Source organism: Stenella coeruleoalba (genome assembly GCF_951394435.1).
Source record: "Stenella coeruleoalba genome assembly, chromosome: 7".
Taxonomy (NCBI): Eukaryota; Metazoa; Chordata; class Mammalia; order Artiodactyla; family Delphinidae; genus Stenella; species Stenella coeruleoalba.
The window spans coordinates 64,902,733-64,922,401 of NC_137153.1; the positions used below are offsets into that span (position 1 = coordinate 64,902,733).

General features: G+C 39.2%; 1 protein-coding gene across 14 annotated transcripts in view; it reads left to right on the forward strand.

Annotated features, from left to right (window-relative positions):
* PTPRD (protein tyrosine phosphatase receptor type D) overlaps positions 1 to 19,669 on the forward strand; it is a 2,135,645-nt gene that overhangs the window by 2,080,527 nt on the left and 35,449 nt on the right. For all 14 annotated transcript variants that reach the window (XM_079926376.1, XM_079926379.1, XM_079926370.1 and 11 more), the window contains 2 exons: positions 5,832 to 5,951; positions 6,466 to 6,620. In XM_079926376.1, coding sequence (XP_079782502.1) covers positions 5,832 to 5,951; positions 6,466 to 6,620 — 275 coding nt within the window. The remainder of the gene's footprint in view (positions 1 to 5,831; positions 5,952 to 6,465; positions 6,621 to 19,669) is intronic.

Genomic DNA, 19,669 nt, shown 5'->3' on the forward strand with positions numbered 1-19,669 from the left:
GGAGTGATTGGGGCTGAGGGGCAGACTCCACAGACCCAAACCATGAGGGAAGGGTTGATGGCCAAGTGCTCTCTGGACATGAAAGAGAGCCATTTCACACAATTTTCCTCTGGCTACAACAAAGTGCTAGACACTGGAGATATAATGGGAGAAATCATTGGAAAGTTCAGTGCAGCTCCCTCTCTTAACCCCTGGCAGACGCGTTGTCTTATTCTGTTCGGGCTACAGTAAGAGAATGCTCTAGACTGGATGGGTTATAAACAACAGAAGCTCATTTCTCACAATTCTGGAGACTGGGAAGTTTAAGATCCAGGTGCCGCTTTCTAGTTCATAGAAAACTGTCTTGTTGTATCCTCATGTGATGGAGGGGTGACAGAGCTTTTATACAGCACTAATCCCATTCTGTGAGGGCTCCACCCTCATGACCTATCACCTAGCAAAGGCCCCACCTCCTAGGGGCTTCCCTGGTGGTGCAGTGGTTGGGGGTCCGCCTACCGATGCAGGGGACGCAGGTTCGTGTCCCGGTCCGGGGGGATCCTGCATGCCACGGAGCGGCTGGGCCCGTGAGCCATGGCCGTTGAGCCTGCACGTCCAGAGCCTGTGCTCCGCAACGGGAGAGGCCACAACAGTGAGAGCCCCGCATACTGCAAAAAAAAAAAAAAAGGCCCCACCCACCTCCTAATACCATCACATAGGGGATTAGATTTCAATGAATTTTGAGGGGACACAAATATTCAGTCCATAGCATACATCAAACAAAAGGGAATATCAGGTTTTTAAATTAATAAATGGTTTAGAAAGTGTTTGAACAGTTCAATGAACTGATAAGCAGTTTTATAATGTATAATTTGGTTTACTTAGAGAATAATATTTTTCAACTTTATGGTTTTATTGATGAAAAGCTATTTAGGCTGGTAGTCAAATGCTTTAATTTCACTCTCATTTCAAGTATTCCATTGCCCTTGATTCTCCTCTAAATAGTGGTCTGCAAAGAGAAAATGAAAAGGGGAAATACACAAACTAGGTAGTTTTGCCGTTTGAAAATAGATATGGCTAAATATTGATATTAGTTCAGTGGAGAGAATGACACTATTACTGCAAGAGAAGAGAATCATTGAGATGATATCTCCTTATTTTGGAAAAAACAGTTCAGCATATAATTCTTGTGTCCACTAAAATATATCCTAATATTTATCTGAAACTTTCATTATATCTTCCCTTATTAAATGTGTTGATAGTTGTGTGTTAACATTTCCTTTTTCCCTATATTCACCCTGATTTGCATTATCTAATGTTAACATACTGGCCACTACTTATAGAAGAATCCTCTGCCCAAACTTACTAAATACTGATTTCCAGCCATTCTCAACAATAGTTATGGTTTTCCAGGTATCATTTATTGTCCATTCTAAATCCTTCCTTGGTTAAATAACCTGGCCCTAGGCAGGCTTTTCCAAATAACATGTGGCAAATGCATTTTGGTTCAGTGATGCTGGGACCCTTTGGAGGTATTGGTTTGTTGCATTTAGAATTCTGATGCTTCACCATGCTGCCATGCTCAATAAGGCTTTGTTAAATTGAAATGAGGAGCTTTTGTTTTCATAAAGTTTTAGGCTATTTAAAAATAAGCCAACCTAGACCACAGTATAGTTGATTATAAAGTTGGCTTGCACGTGTTGAGTGCTCATGACGGGCCAGGCCATGTCCAAGATAAGCCATGTGGAAGTAAAAATGGAACTAGAAGGAGAGCATTTCCCCCTAAGCACAGTCAGCAGACCTGCTGGATCAAATTCTACAAGATAGGGCTTCCCTGGTGGCGCAGTGGTTGAGAGTCCGCCTGCCAATGCAGGGGACGTGGGTTCATGCCCTGGTCTGGGAAGATCCCACATGCCGCGGAGCGGCTGGGCTCGTGAGCCATGGCCGCTGAGCCTGCGCATCCGGAGCCTGTGCTCCGCAATGGGAGAGGCCACAACAGTGAGAGGCCCACGTACCGCAAAAAAAAAAAAAAAAAAAAAAAAATCTCCCCCACATTCAGCCAGGAATCTGAACTGTCTCATTCAGTTTAGGCCTCAAGTAGAGTTACTGGGCAATGTTTCTAAACCATAGCCTGGGTAGTGAGTTCTGTTCCTCTCCTTTTCTACCTCAGAGTCTAGTACATTCTCTTCTCACAGCAGACTGGGGTCCAGGTGCATTAAGGGAGTTGTTTGCAATCTCACAACTACCTACTTGAAAAAACAGGAAATGTAAACACACCTCCATATTTAGTCAGTAAGGCTGATGGATTGGGGGCAGGACTGCGTTTTTCACTACGACCGTCCCCATAGCCACTCACACCTTACCGTCCATCTAGAACATCCTAAATACATATCTGCTGGGATTAATAACATATTCATTTTTTCCCATTCAAAATGTTTATAACAACCACCACAAAAAAATTGAGAACGTAATCTACTTAATAGTTAATAACAGCTATTCCCATTGGATACCTATTTGTGTTGGCCATTGGGTTCAGAGTTTCAGGTGCAAGATTTTTGAGCCCTACAATAGCCCTGTCATGCTGGAGATAATCATCCCCATTTTATAGAAGAGGCCACAAGGCTTTGATCCTGGAAATAGAGAAGCAGCTTACTAGCCAGCCAGTGAGACTGCCTGACCTTCCATGAATCAGTCCTGAAGGCCTCTTGTAGTCACTTCAGAATCACATAAGAAAAGACAGAAATCAGTATTTTTACTCACTAGCTCTGGCCTTCTCGTTCTATATACCCAAAGGGGAGCCTCCTACACGTCTCAGTTCTCACACTCAGCTCTACGAATGAAGCCTAACAAGTAGGAACTCTCTAGAAATACCTTCTGAGGTTTTTCTCCCAGGAAAAAAATGGTGGGGGAGGGGGGTGGTTATGGTCCAAAAAAACATCTCAAGAGAGGAGAATGGAGCTAGTTCATTTGCATAACTGATTAGAAAGAAATAACTTCTGTTATTTTCCCGCATCCTTTTAAATTTTTTCCTCACTAGACTTCTGACTCGCTCTCTCTAACATTAAAATCAGAAATTATTTGTTTAGTGTACAGCTAAAAACGAAAGGCTTAAAGGAGTATTTGTCAGTAAGTCTAAGCCCTTAAATTTAGCCCTGAGAACTTGGGTGAAACCTCTGCAGGGTACTCAGAGGACGAGGTGGAGTGAAGAAGGGCCGGGGTCCTCGCTACTGAAGGGAAGAATGTGTCGCTGTAGCTGTTCAGATAGCTCAGGGAGCGCTGCTAATCCCACTGCTGAGACTGTATGTGTGCATGTGTGCAGGCATTAGAACGCTTATTTTTTCATAAACTCCCCTTGCGAAATATTTCCTGAGAGAAAACGGCAATGTTTAAATATATTGGCTTCTTAAAAAATGGCTCCTAGTTTCTACAGTTGCACTTAAAACATTTTAGAGGATTTCTTTTAGTCAAGAGTAAGGTTACAGTACATTATTTAAAATGAGTACAAGAACTTTTGTTTTATTCTTTTAGCTAAAAATGTTCACAATATTTACTCCTTATAGTAATGTTTTGTGGTAATTTTTTTTTTTCCTAAAGACGTCAGAGTCTAAGCCAAAAATAGTTGCAGTTCTTAAACTTATTACTAGAAGTATGAGAATAGTATAAATTTAAGTTTTCCTACATCTTAGGTATGGAGTGGATTTGTAGATGGAAAGTCACTCAATAATGGGGTCATTTTTCCAGAGGTCACATAAAGGCTGGCTTATGGTTCTTCTTTTCCTTTTCCTTACCTCACCAAAAGGTCTGAGGATAACCAATTCCCAGCTTTGAAACATAATAACATTGAATTGGGTTCCGTACATTGTACTGACCTTCTAGTTCATTTTGTTGCATTAATTTGCCCGCCATAGCGGTGTTTGTCCTCGTGGGATTTGACCTGCTGGTTTTGATTTGAAACGGTTGATGTCCAGCTGAAACTGTTAAATAATGAGTTTGAGTTTCTCTCTTGCTTCCTGAACTCAGTACATTGCTGGCATCCCTTCAATGCTGCAATAAGAGACCTCCAAAATTTCTTTTGTCTTTTGCAGCGAGACATCAACTTGACATCTATTTCATGGTTTAAAATGGAGCCTTTGACTTAATTTATGTGATTTTTTTTCCATCTGAATTATGGCTACTTAAGTAGTGTTGGCTCTATTAGGGTAGTAGCCTTTGCTAAGTTTTTCCAAATACGACTTGGGTTTTAATGGATGGCCAGAGGACATATAGAGGTACCCAACCCTGGTCTTGCTACATCAATATTCTCCTTAAAGAACTGTCTTTCCCTTGTGTTATTTTTAACTTAGAACATATGACAGAAATATAAAACAGAAGAATATTTTGTGCATCTAGAAAATGCAGGTCTTTTAAAAAAAATCTTACTAAGACACAAAGTTTCCATTTTACTGTGAACCACTTTTGTTTGTTTTTCATAAAATAGATAATGTCTGTGTGGGTCTCACAGCTGAAATAAAGGCACAGAAGTCAAACCTTGAGAATGCAGTCTCTGCTTTACTATGTAACTGTACCTTCTTTTTTATCTAGTCTAGGAAATTGTGTAGAGGATTAACCCTCTCCCTTTGCAGAACATCCAGTATCTAGAAAGAGGCTGAGTCCCTTGAGCAGCAGATGCTTTAGGTGTGAAATAGAAAATTACAATATTATTCACAGAATGCTAGTAATATTTATATTCAACATAAAAGCAAATAATTATCTAGTAATTCTATTCACTGGGCCAAAAAATTCTAGTATCTATGGTAATAATGCCTCATTGCTTTTCTTTAAATCCAAAGATTGTAACTTTCACATATTTCTTTTTCAGGCAGAAGATGTACTTTCTAATATAAAATACTACTAGATTTCTTTACCTAGAGAAATGTATTTTAGTTGGCTTCAATTAAGAAATACTCCCATTTTTTTTTCTTTTAATGTGATATAGAAAGGGTAAATATATTCTGATCTATGGTCTTACTAGAAAATATAGTGATGTCTTTGCTATTTTTCATTAATCTTTTTAATGCCCAAAGGACACATTCAGTAAATTTGAGGCTTACTGCAGACTTGGAATTATTCTTTGTTGAATGTTGAACTAATTGGGTTGAAAACTTTTTATGCGCTTTTGTTGTTCAACTCCACATAATAATTGTAGATTATTCATCTGAAATGAATGCATTTTTAATTATTTACACTTTGCCACTGCTAGCGTGTGACCCTCTGAGACTTTTTAAAGAACAGACAGCTCTTTTCCCCCTAGACTTTACAGATTTAATTTGGTTTTGATACACATACCATTTATCTTATATTAAAAAATTCTGTGTTGTCTGTTATACTTCGATAGATTTACAAATTATCTCTCCTTTTCTTTAAACAAGCATATTTGGAGATGGTGATAGCTCAAGATGAAATAGGTTGTGCCTTTTAAACCTTAACTATCTCACCATGTCATTTAAGTGCCTAAGTGTAACCTTTCTGAAATGATTCTTAATGTCTATCTCAGACAAATTTGTGTTTTCTTTTCAAGTACTCTGAAGTTTCAAATACCTCTCTCCTTATTTTACTCAGTGACAATCTGCAATTTATTTCTCTCCAGGAAAATTGAATCTGTTACTGCTTAGTATTCCTACCAGTTTGAAAAATGTGGTTTACATTGGCATCAGAGCAGCAATTTACATATATTGGGATAACAAGAATGCACGCCAGAAAAAGATCAACATAAAACGAAATGCGGAAAAGCTGTTTTCCTTCAACAGCAACTCAAAGTAAAACTAATAGAGAAATTGATGAGGATCTGCCCTGAATGTGTCACTTGTCTCTTCTAGGTGAAGTGTGACCAGTATTGGCCCAGTAGAGGCACAGAAACCCATGGGCTTGTGCAAGTGACGCTGCTAGATACCGTGGAGCTGGCCACGTATTGTGTTCGAACGTTTGCACTTTACAAGGTTTGCTTTTTATTTTTTTCCCTCCCTTTCCCCTTTCCATTATTTAAAGAAACCTTCTTTTGAAAAATCGAATATCTCAGTGCTTTACTTAAATCTTGATTCTGCTGGCAACAATGAAGAGTGAAATAATTCTTTCACTATCGCTCAGCAGTTTTTCTCCTTGTCTGGAGATGTATCAGTAAATATGGAACTCTTGCTCTGAATGAAAGTCTCAGCGAATGAAGAATAGGTGAAGAAGAACTAGTTCTTTCTGTAAAATGTAACAGGAGTGCTCTTGATAGTTAAACCTGAAAAATGAATGCTTCTCACCTAGGAATTTTGTCTTCCTGAGCAAATATTTGTCATTTACAAATTGCTTGAGGTTTATAACTCCAGAGTGTGTCTTCCCAAAGGATATAGGGTGGGGGAAGGAATTAAGATAGCACATCTTTGTGTTACTTCTTGCATGTTATTATTCATCATTACAACCTGAGGGTAGGAACACAGAATTTCAGCCAGTGTTCCTACTTCACAGAATGGTTCAAGTGAGAAGAGAGAAGTAAGACAATTCCAGTTCACCGCCTGGCCTGATCACGGTGTTCCAGAACACCCAACACCTTTTCTAGCTTTCTTACGGAGAGTCAAAACCTGTAACCCTCCCGATGCAGGTCCGATGGTTGTGCACTGCAGGTAAGAACCTCTGAGAGCATTTTTCTCACAGTCAGAAGGTTTGTGGGGAGACAGAAAACCGAAGGATGCCTCATTGGATATTCTGTTTCCAACCTCTTGATACTCTGGGATAGCAACTGCCTTCGTAAAGAATACAGGTAGTCTTTTTTGGTCAAAGGAGGCCTCTACTAACATTAATAGGAAGGATTTGATACAGTGCATACCCGCCCTGGGAGATAAAGGCAACTATGATCCATGGTATTTTCTCTTTAGAGCAAAACTAAGTATATTCTTTCAAAACATAATATATGTATGAATTGTTTGACAGGCTCTTGTGGGCTGGGCTGATACAACCTTTTTACTATTTATAGGGAAAAAGTGCGGAACAAAATATTGATAATATTGTAAACATACAAGCTTAGAGAGATAATTTCTTACTGCATATTAGTATTCTCAAGTCACATATAGAAAATATACTATTTTGAGCTTTAAAATTTTATTTAATAAAATATATACGAAGATCTATAGTTCAGAAGAATTTATTTTATGTACTTGGAGGTAATGAACCCATATTTCTCTTGAAATGTATAATTTATTATTTTGTACTTTTAATTCTAACATTCTCTATATCATCGCTCAGATTCTACCATATGTAAGTGTTCATACATTTTTAAAACTAAACTGATTTCTTCTAGTTTCCTGGATTCCTCTCAGGTATCATTACTAACAGATTATTAAAGATATCTAGTCAGATTCTGTTTCTTGCTATATAAATTACGGTTCATGTAACTTCATAAGACTTTTTTGTAACCTAAGTAATTCAAATATGAGAGAACACGGCTTCTTGCACAGATAAGTAAATTTATAGTTTGGAAGTACATAAAAGAGAAAAGGAAGCATCTATCATAAACCACTTCTATCATTACTTAATAGTATAACTTTCATTCACATCCCATATTATACTATAGCATAATGTAGTAGATCTTAGAAATAGGGTCTATTTTTATAAAAACTTGGGGACAATGGATGGATCAGAATAAAAGCAATAAAATTCACCTGACTAATCCATGCTAGAGGGGTAATTGTTAAACAATGGCCTGGCAAATTCCAAGCAAGATAATGTTTAATTTCTCTTTTCCAGCATTTTTCCCCAACAAAAACGAATAATAACATTACCTTATATTCATTGAGTATTTTACAAATTCCAAAGAACTCCCCCACGCTTTACCGTGTTTGATGTTCTTAACAATATGTCAGGTTGAGAAGAGAACATAAGAGAGGCTGCAGGGTTTGATTCAAGTAAGATAGCTAAGAAGTTGGAGGTACAGTCAGCCTCACCTTATAATCAAGTTCTTGCTCCTCTTTAATCAGGACAGGGGCCTTTGAGGACCTGCCACTATGTTGCAGTTTTCTGCATGATTCTGAACCAGTATAAATTATTGTTATTAACTTGAGCAAATTATTATTAATTGAACAAATACTTTTGCATCATGAAATCAGATTTCTGGTTGGTTTCAGCAGGCAGTCTGTGTACTCTGTTATATATCTTTGCAGACCTCAAAGAGCCACTGAACCTGGTTACGTGGTGCCCCTGCTCAGCACAAAATCAACTTGATTGTGAAGTTCACACATGAAATGGTTTCAGATGGAGTTTGGGCATAGGAGAGAAAACGGAGCGTTTGGCCTAACTCAAGAAATGTTGCCTTCATATGCCTACCGGCAAAAATGCAATTCACGCAGATGCATGCATGCATACACACAGATGTATGTGTTTATGTACATACATACAAACACATATACATTTTATATATATATAAAAAATAATAGGAACAAAAATTAGGGAAACCTAACTTGGAAGTTTTCATTGAAAAGAAGTGTTATGATATTTGCACTGTATTTTGAAATATAGTACGTTCCCTCTTTCAAAATGTGCTTCCCACTTCTATAAATGAAAGTGGAGGCCCTGGAAAACTAAAATAAATAGAATGATAATTTTAAAAATTCAGTTTACCCTCTGTTGATCATAAGCAAGGTATAAGGCTTTATGATAGGTACTTGGAGGGCTTCAAAACACTTAGCAAGCAAGTAGGAGAGATAAGATAGCTATAATGCCTTATTCTGAGAAAATACATACTCTCCCCTCCAACACACACCCCGATGTTATGTTAAGCCACCTGGACTCGCCTCTGAGAGATACAGACAACTCAGGAGAAATAAAGAAACAGAGATTAATGTGGAGAGCTAATAGCTGCTGACATTTGGAAGTGCTATGCCTGAGGCTCCAGAGAAGCTAGTATTGAAACAAACAACAGAAGAGTTGGTATATTGGTGGAAGAAATTTGTTAGCCACTTTGAAACAGTGAAGGAAAGATGCAGCATAAGCTGAGCTCTGGGAAACGATCTGTGTTCATCCAAAGGTAACCTCACATGTCTGATAAGAAATCTTGGTCTCTTTGAGAGAGGCCGCATCCACGCTGCGAACTTCCAAAGCATCCCGAATCTCTGACTTGGTTACCAGTATGTTAAAACCCAAGAGCATAATTTTTCTGACAGAGTGGCAGTGGACAGTCATTTGAGATAACAACTGCTCCTGTGGTATCCCAGAAATGCTGGTTTAAAAATCATCTCTAAGCAGGAAGGAAAGTATGCAGAAAGTGACACTAGCCATGTCACAAAGGGACCCTGATTAGTTACCATGATCACGTTGCAGATAATCACAGAAAATACTCTGGAGTTTAAACACTGCATTTCATGTTGTGATTTCTCTCATGATGGACTTGAATTTTTTTCTCTGTAATGAAGAAGTAGTGGCAAAGTCAAAGTAAGTCTAAGCCTTCTGCCAAACAGATCCTGTGACAAAGGAAGAGTTTCTCAAAGAAGTCTGATGGTAGACAAAAAAAGAGGATGGGACTGGAAAAAGAGAAAATTCATTTTCCTCCAATAGTTTTTTTTTTTTTTTTAATATTTATTTATTTATTTAGTCTGTGCCAGGTCTTAGTTGCGGCATGCGGGATCTTTAGTGGCAGCACGCGGTCTTCTTAGGTGCGGTATGCATGTGGGATCTAGTTCCCCGACCAGGGATCAAACCCGGGCCCCCTGCAGTGGGAGCATGGAGTCTTACCCACTGGACCACCAGGGAAGTCCCAATAGTTTTGTCTTAAGTAATAAACGTGACAGGGCTAAAAAGCCATTATGAATAAAATAAATTCTAACAATCAATAATAAAAAAGAGTTATGAGAATAGACTAGTGCAACAAGCAGAGACAAGACCTTGGAAGGTCAAGGAGAAGGATGGAGTCTACCACATTCCTAAAAGAGGGAATGTCTGGTTCAACAGACATAGGAGAAAAGACCAACGCTAGCCATCAGTCACTTCATACAGAACATGTAATCTCAACTTTAAGAGTGCACACTCTGGAGTGATAGACTGCCTGGGTAAAACTCTGGTTTGTTCGCTTATTGGCTGTGTGCCTCTGGGCAAGTTATTTCCTATCTGTTAGCCTCTGGTCCTTCACCTGTAAAATGGGGTAACACTACTCATAGCAATAAGAATTTGGTGAAGATTAAATGAAATGATACACATAAAGCACTTAGGACAGGGCTTTTTATATAGAAGTATGCAAGAATGTTAAAGTATTCGTATATTAATTATTGAGTGAGTTTTCAAAGATATATTTGTATTTCTAACTCTAGGGAGAAAAATTCAACATGAACTTGGATATTATCTCTATGACATGAGCCATCCATCCTATGAATAACTAAATGTTTATAAATATCCAAATATTTAATTGAATAGATTTTTTTAATTTAGATATTTTCCATCATGGAAATGCCATCAGCTGTTTTACAGTGACAGAGAACATGTTAAAGCTATGGGTTAGAATCTTTTATAATAACAAAGCTGTTCTCAGAAAGACCTGAGAAACCATTGAACTCTTAAAATGATGCTGTTGAGGATACATAGAAATTAATGCTGTGGTTCTTAAGGCCTTCAAGATAAAGACTGAATTTAGCATTACATTCACGGCCATTTATCATCAAGGCTGATCTCGCCCTTCATGCCTCACTGTGCACTCTCTCAGCCACCTCCCATGAGGTATACATTCCAAGTACTTTCATCTCTGGCTCTCGGCAAATGATGTTTATCCACTCTAGAATTTCACCTATTTCCCTTTTCTACCTGATGATGTGCAACCCTGATTCATAATCTAACTTAAATAGTACTCCCTATGTGTATTGCAAAGGCTGCAGACTGGCCTCAGATGATTTTGTTAATATACATGGTAATTTTTTTTTTAACTTCGAACTTGAATGCCTTTAAGCTGCCATGCACTATCCAGTTTTCCAAACCCTCCCCACTCATATATATATATATATATATATATATATATATTTTTTTTTTTTACACACAACTCAGCTCATCTATTTATAGGAATTGCTTCATCTTGTAGATGTCTGAGTCGAAACCCTGGAGAAAATTTTTAAGCTCATTCCCCATTCCTCTTCCCACAGGAAGAACTGAACCTTCTATCCTCTCAGCTCTCATCAAATAGTTTTACACTTAGCCTATTCGGCTGTCTGTGTGCAGATCACATGTGCCTTGCAGTCGTAGAGGGCATGGGCTATAGATTACGCACAATTGTATCTCAGCTCTTACATTGTAGTAGGTGCTCAATAGTTGCTCGCTGAAGTTAAATTCCATATGGCGTTTCAGGAATCTTTTTACAGAAACAGTATGATAATTTCAAGGCTGGACTGGTTTTGGTTTTTGATTTTTTTAATAGGAGACTATATTTTTGTCTCCTTAATGTTGGAGTAATTTTTTTTTTACAACTTAATTATTTTAAATTGCCTTTATCTTTTTAATACCTGTTTCTGAATCCCTTTTTCTACTACTGTACATTGTATGTCCTTTCCCACATGCCCTTCATTCCATGATTAAATATAGACATAGCTCTCTGCTTTTGTGTCACAATAATAGTTAAGGATATTGAACCCTTAATCGACATCAAGTAATCTTTCCTTTAACTGGAGAGGCCCTCCTCTAAGTGTTTTATGTGTGTGATTGCATTTTCCCCCAAACATCTACAGAGGTAGGAACCTTATTCTCCCATTGCACACATACAAAAGAAACACAGGCCAAGAAAAGTCAACTTAATTGCCTGAACTCTTGCCATTAGCGGTGCCAAAGCAGTTATGTGCCCCAGGCTGCCTGGCCGTATGGATCAAGTAAATTCTCCAGTTCATACATCACTTGATGGTCCTCAGCTTCTCCTCTGGCCAGCCACGTGGAGGGCCTTTCACTTTTAGACGTACCCTGATGACTTGGTCAGCAGAGCCACTCCTTCCTTTCTGACTCCACCTCACAGTGCATATTCTAGCCTTTATTTCACTCTTTCTATATCAAAGATGATTGCCAGCAAGTGAGTCTCTTCTACCACTCAGTCATTTTAACATAATCACAACAGCTACCAATTACTGAGCCATTACTGTTTTCCAAGCAACACTAAGCACTTAAGTGTTCACTCATTTAATCCACAAATCAATATATTTTACTTGTAAAGCACATTGAAGCACAGGGAGGTCATAGGTGATTTGCTCAAGGTCAAGCAGCTCATAAATTGAGGACTTATTTCAAAGTCCGTGACCTGCTTACCCACCATTATATCCAGTTCAGACTCTTTTTGTTGCAGAAAGTACCTTAGTTCCTTACGCATAACGTCTTACAACATATGTGTTGACCACATGGTTGTCAGGCGGATATTTGCCATTATCTCTTTACAAATATCTACTCAGTGCTAGAGACATGCAATATTTTTTCTCTTTATTTATAAAATTTGGTCTTGAAAGAGACTAAGGGAGAGAAGTTTCAGGCTATTTTCACAGACCTTATACTTTACACTTCCCCATATTATTTCAATCTTCCTCTTAGAAAATAAAGACACTTTGTTTCTTTTTTTTTTTTCCTTTTTGAGCCTTATTCTTTGTGTGTGTGTCTTCTTTTGTTTGTTTGTTTGTTTGTTTGTTTTTAGAAGTGGTGGTTTATATTCTGCTAGTACCAAAGGGATACAACAACCAATTTGCTAAGTAGTTGCTTCTTGTTAGGAGTGAATAAATTGGGATGAAGCTATAATTTCATTGAGTCAATTATAAAACCTTGACTCATGATACTAACTGCGAGTCACATTAACCCCTTTTAGGACCAGGGGAATATACTTTCTTCATAGGAGAAATGTATTCATTTATGAATAAATGTGAAAGAAGGATAGATCAAGACCCTCTACCCCTGCATCTGTCTTTTTTTTTTTTTTTTTTGCGGTACGCGGGCCTCTCACTGTTGTGGCCTCTCCCGTTACGGAGCACAGGCTCCGGACACACAGGCTCAGCGGCTATGGCTCATGGGCCCAGCCGCTCCGCGGCATGTGGGATCTTCCTGGACCAGGGCACAAACCCGTGTCCCCTGCATCGGCAGGCGGACTCTCAACCACTGCGCCACCAGGGAAGCCCTGCATCTGTCTTTTAAATGAAACAATCCCAAGGGGAGTGAAATAGATCTTCTGAGGGTGATTTAAATATTTTACATCATAGAATCAAACCAGTCTTCAAAACTGAAAGGAACAGGAACTGTGGGCCAGAAGTAGATAATGTCCTAGAAGCATCAATGGGCCACTAAGGGTGACCCAGTAAAAATCAAATGACAATTTGGGGTTGGAAAGATTCCCAAGATCTAATCTTCATAATATTTTTTGACTTTTTAGGTGAAAGCAGAACCAAGAAACTACTTAGATCATATTCATAGCATAACCACTTACTCCTAATTCCAGCCCAATATGGACAAAAGGGGCCTTTTCAAGGTCAAGGGATTTTGGAAAGCATTGCACATGAGCATAAAAATAAAAGACCTGTGATCCAAAGGAGCTAAGAGTGCTGTGGAAAAGTGTTTAATGCATTTTTAACCATTCATTCTAAATTCCATCCTTTATTCTTCCCAATGTTCCATTCAAATATCTCTTTAGATCAAAGACCATAAGTATTGCCAAAGCATGTGATAGTTTTGAGATGCTGACAAGTGTGAACCATAGACCCGTATTTTCCTTAAACCTGGGATTCGTTTTCATGTCTAAGTAATAAGAGAAGCTGGCCTTCCACAGATGAAAGACTGGATTGTTTAAAGTACCAAGGTCTCTGGATAAGAAAATGGATGGAATATACAAATCATGTCCTTATTTATGGAAATATTTTAAGGAGAGGAGAAATAATTATACCTTGTGGCAACTATTATGCCCAGTTCTGTTCTTATATATCAATAACTCTGCATAAAAAAAGCAAATTTTTAGTTTATGAAACAACATGGTGATACAAAACAGGAGGCCAGATCTTCCACATTCTGATGGCAGAATCCTATAAGAGAAAAATGCCTTACCTCCACTGAAATGGGTTAAAAATATTTGACTCAAAAAAAAACATTAGGGGCTTCTCTGGTGGCGCAGTGGTTGAGAGTCCGCCTGCCGATGCAGGGGACGCGGGTTCGTGCCCCGGTCCGGGAGGATCCCACATGCCGCAGAGCGGCTGGGCCTGTGAGCCATGGCCGCTGAGCCTGCGCGTCCGGAGCCTGTGCTCCGCAACGGGAGAGGCCACAACAGTGAGAGGCCCACGTACCACAAAAAAAAAAAGAAAAGAAAAGAAAAGAAAAGAAAAGAAAACATTAAAAGAAATTGCACAGTGGCCCCCAGAGATGTAAAATTTAAAACACACACTGAAGGAGTTTGGGGGGCTGTCTGGTGAAATGGAAAATTTGTTTGGAAAAAAGCATTATAAAGGCAGTAGAGGAGAGGTGAGACCAGTATTATAAGAAACTAACTTCAAAGTCATATATTAGATCTATACTATGAGAAATCCCTTCCAGGGCAACTGAGAAACTATCACCTTACCATTCTCATTCCATCCCCAAGAAGAACAACCAAATCACTTTCGTGTAGGAATGTGACAATTTAAGAGCATCTTCCCACCATTTATTGGATTTAATCCTTATAAGCAGAATGGTAGGTTGCATTATTACCATCCTCACTATACAGATAAGGAAATTGAGACTGAAAAGTCTCAATTTGCTATAGTGACTTGCTGTAGAGCACATTTTTAACTAGTTTTATGATTCAAGGGGTGAGAACCCATGTTTTATGATTCAAGGTCTTCTCCTCTTACCTGAACTGCCATTCTCTATTTTGCTCAGTGTATGTTATACACATGAGAGCAGACCTGTCCTCAGCCAATAACAGAGCTGGCTTTTAGCAGACCTGAAAGCCCCTTTGGGGGCAGCACTGCATGGTGGTGAAGACTGTGCACCTGAAATCAGCTTTCTAGAGTTCAAATCTCAGCTGCACCATTTACTACATCTCTGACCTTGGGCATGTTAATTAACCTTTCTAAGCCTTGACCTCTGTTCAGTAAAGTGGGGATAATAGTAGTATGTCCTTTGTAGTATTGTTTATAAAGATTAAATAAGATATGTCTACATGATAATTAGCCAGCTATCAGCCACATGGAAGTCAATAAATGTTTCTATTTTTTGATGTTTTTATTATCATTAAAACACATGTGTTTTACCTCACATAAAATAGGTGGTTGTTTACATTGGCTTTATTATTGGAAAACAACAAAGAATACTATCAAACAACAAAGAAGAAATGTGAGCTTGACTTCTATGTAATTTGTGATTTAGAAGAATAGAAAATGAATGCGTGTGTGTGCATTAACCTAGAAAGTGAGTAGCAACTAGAATATTTAACACTTTAAAAATGCATAAGTACTGTAATAATTATTTAATTGAACTGAAAAAAAAAATTCTTATTAGAACGGATTGTTACTGTAAGACCAGTTTTCTCAACCTCAGCACTGCTGACATTTGAGTCATGAAACTTTTGTTTTGAGGGACTGTCCTGTGCATTGTAGGGGGTTTAGCAGGATCCCCGGCCTCTGCCCATCAGATATCAATAGCACCCTCCCAACAGCTATGACAATCAAAAATGTCTTCAGTCATTGCTGAATGTCCCCTTGGGGGCAAAGTCACCCCTAGTTGAGAACCACTGCTATATGGCAATGAAACTGATTTTTGATTGTAGCAGAATGTATGTATCCAAGTGATAGCCCACCTCAAAGCTTTAAAGCTTGAAAAACCTTCTTTGAATGGCTCTCTTATTATAAGCATTAGGAAAACTCTCTGAGACTTACATTAAGAATCACTTTTTAACTCATATAGGGAACTAAGCTCATTACTTTAAAAATCACCCAAAATATTCCCTACCTTGATCATCTACCATACAAACCAAAGACTTGGCTCTAGATGTCTCTTGGTACTTAAAAAATAAACAATTCCAACATCAGTAATTATCAGAGAAATGCAAATCAAAACTACAGTGTGCTATCACCTCACAGGGGTCAGAATGGCCATCATCAAAACGTCTGCAAACAATAAATGCTGGAGAGGGTGTGGAGAAAAGGGAACCCTCCTGCACTGTTGGTGGGAATGTAAATTGATACAGCCACTATAGAAAACAGTATGGAGATTCCTTAAAAAACTAAAAACAGAACTGCCATATGACACAACAATCCCACTCCTGGGCACATATCTGGAGAAAACCATAATCTGAAAAAATACATGCACCCCAATGTTCAATGCAGCACTATTTACTATAGCCAAGACATGGAAGCAGCCTAAATGTCCACTGACAGACGAATGGATAAAGAAGATGTGTAATATACAATGGAGTATTACTCAGCTATAAAAAAGAATGAAATAATGCCATTTGCAGCAACATGGATGAACCTAGAGATTATCATAGTAAGTGAAGTAAGTCAGGCAAGAGAAAGACAAATATATGATATCACTCATATGTGGAATCTAATTTTTAAAAAATGATACAAAGGAACTTATTTATAAAACAGAAACAAATTTACAGATATCGAAAACAAACTTATGGTTACCAAAGGGGAAACGTGGGGGAGGGGTAAATTAGGAGTTTGGGATTAATGTGTACACACTACTATATATAAGATAGATAACCAACAAGGAGCTGCTGTGTAGCACAGGGAACTCTACTTAACATTCTCTGATAACCTATATGAGAAAAGAATCTGAAAAAGAATGAATAGATGTATATGGATAACTGAATCACTTTGCTGTACACCTGAAACTAACACAACATTGTAAATAAACTATACTCCAATTAAAAAAAAAAAATCCACCTCCAAGGACAAAAATTCGCCACCATTAGGAAATTCAAAAGAACAGGCGATAGGCTTTTAACTCTGCTGCCAAAAAGGAGGTCCAAAAGTACTTTTGCACCATGGCAGCACTGCTGCAGTAAATCTTCAGCCTCCAAAGGTGGCTACTTTTAAAAGCCGTGCTCTTTGGGCTTCATCAATGCTGACCGTTTTTGCCAGGATATCAGTCACATTGCTTCGTGTCCATACTTGGTATGAACGTCCTGCATTCTGGCAGTTCAAAACAATAAGCTCTCGGAATGCCCCTAAGTGTCAGATGACTCAGTGGCTGGCCCCTGTTTCAAAATCTACTGGAGGCCAAAATAAAAGATTAGATGGATAGAAGAAAAGTGAGTCATAATGTCTGACCCCCTGCCCAAGCTTGCAGGTCCTGAAATCCCTTGCTCTTTGATTTTTGGGGATAGATATTCCTGGGATAGCACACTGTGGGTTTGTTTTTGTTTTTGTTTTTTTTTTTTGCGGTACGCGGGCCTCTCATTGTTGTGGCCTCTCCCGTTGCGGAGCTCAGGCTCCGGACACACAGGCTCAGTGGCCATGGCTCACGGGCGCAGCCGCTCCACAGCATGTGGGATCTTCCCAGACCAGGGCACGAACCCGTGTCCCCTGCAGGCGGACTCTCAACCACTGCGCCACCAGGGAAGCCCAGCACACTGTGTTTTTAAATCACAGGTTTTATTGAAGATAAGTTTTTTGTGAAGTAAACACTTTTCACTTATATTTTTCTATACCTTTTTCCAAGAGGCCTGAGCAGTCTCTCTCTTCCCATCTCACCTCCCTCTATACTTCTACCACTTTCCCCCCTCCAAAAAAAAATCCTTCTCTATCTTTCATTCCATTGAGAGAGGGTCAGCAGTTGAGACTTTCACTGGCCAAAGTGGAGCTTGTAGTGTCTATGGTATATATCTAAGCAGGTAAAAAAGATGACCTAGATGAAATGGGCCATGATTAACTGCGGCTCTTTCATTTTAATGATAAAGGCTAAAGAGCTACTTGCTCGAATTCTTTTTGGTATTTGAAAGGCAAGGATTATGAGAATTACGATTATTACAAGAAAGTATTTTCTCTATTCTTTTTTTTCAGTTTGGGTTGGTTTTGAGCATTGCATCCTTTTTTTTTTTTTTTAATTGGAATCATATTTCTGTTTCTGATACATCTGTGTGTCATAGGAGCCAGCATCCTTTCTGAAATGGAGGGTATATCTATCACTTAACCATCACTGCTTACAAGTATCAACCCAAACTTAGAGGCTTAAAACTACCACAGCCTGTTATTTCTTACTATTCTGTGGGTCCACTTGGGGCTGGGTAGGGGTTGTCTGCTGTTATCTCCTGAGCTCTCCTTTGCAGTCAGCTAGAAGCACTGAGAAAATGGGGCCTCTCTGGCCCCACAGCCGTTCATCCTGGTCTGCTGGTCTCAGGATTCTGGGAATCAAAGGAGAAGCTTCTGAGGCCTTTTGAGGCCAAGGCTTGGAAGTCACATATCATCCCTTCCACCACATTCTTTTGCCCAGAGCAAGGCAGGGGCCAGCTTAGATTCAAGGAGTGGCCCTTGTTTCTTGATGAAGCAAGACTCTACTTCTTGATGAGAGAAGTAGCAAATAATGTGTGACCTCATTTATTCCACCACTGAGTTCCATGTTGCTGAACATTATTTACTTGACGGATGGAGCTCTTCTCCCTCCTCTACCCTCTCATCAGCTTGGCTAAGTCCACTGTGGATTTCCCTCCTGAGGCTGGATGAGATGAGCAAAGCGCCCCCCAAGTATATCCCAAAATACAGAGTTGTTTTTTTTTTTTTTTTTAATATGTGAAATAGTTTTTTTTTTTAGCTTGTGTGGTGGGAGAAACTCATACTCTTTACTCCCATTCCATCCTGTCTCAGAAATATTTCCTTTACATCTTCCCGTAATTTAGGATTTATTAGGGTTTTAATAGGCTTCTTAAACTCAAAAACTAAGGGAGCAGGATTTACTCACAGTGAATCGTAGACCTGGAAAGGACATTTCAAGCCTCCCAGACACTCTCCCCCCGTTTCTCTCTCTGCATCCTCTCCTCGCTATCCCTTCCCACCCCCTTCCCTTCCCTCGCCGCTCCTCTTTAATTTCAGAGATAGGAAAATAAAATGAGGACCAGGAAAGTTGACAACTTTCCCATAGACTCTTGCTGGACTCAAGTCTACTGACTGCTGGTCCAATACGTTTCGCAGTGTATTATAGTCCTTTTAATTGTGTTCAGATTAGTTTGATTAAGGAGTCCCTAACATTTTCTAGCTAAATTAGGAAAATAATCACCTGTATAATGGCAGGAGGCACTATGGTTGGAACCAAGATGATCAGAGCAGATAACTGTGATGCATTAGAGCCCATTAAGTATCACAGATCTTTACGATTATGACTGATTGACAAAAGGGCTAGTGCATAGCTGGGGAGTACTCTGAATTTGCTGGGCACCCAGGTGGTCAGTAAGGCCAGGGCAGCAGAAAATGGTAGAGCAAGGCCAAGAGAGAGCAGGAGAGAATGTCAGAGAGAAACTCGTCCTGCTTTGCAGTGATGCCTGGAGCCATGATGGTGGAAATCACTTCAGGCCACTAAAAACGACTTTACATGCTGTCTTGGCAGCCCTGCTCTGGTTCGCAGTGGCTGCTTTGTGTATGTGCCGCTCCCATGGGAGCTCTAGCCTGGCTGTGCATGGCAGTAGCGTGAGCTTTGATAGTGGCCATATGCCTGGGAGGCTTATCATCTACAGCTTCCTCATTCCAGGCTCCAGCCAAGTACAGCAGATGCTATTGTT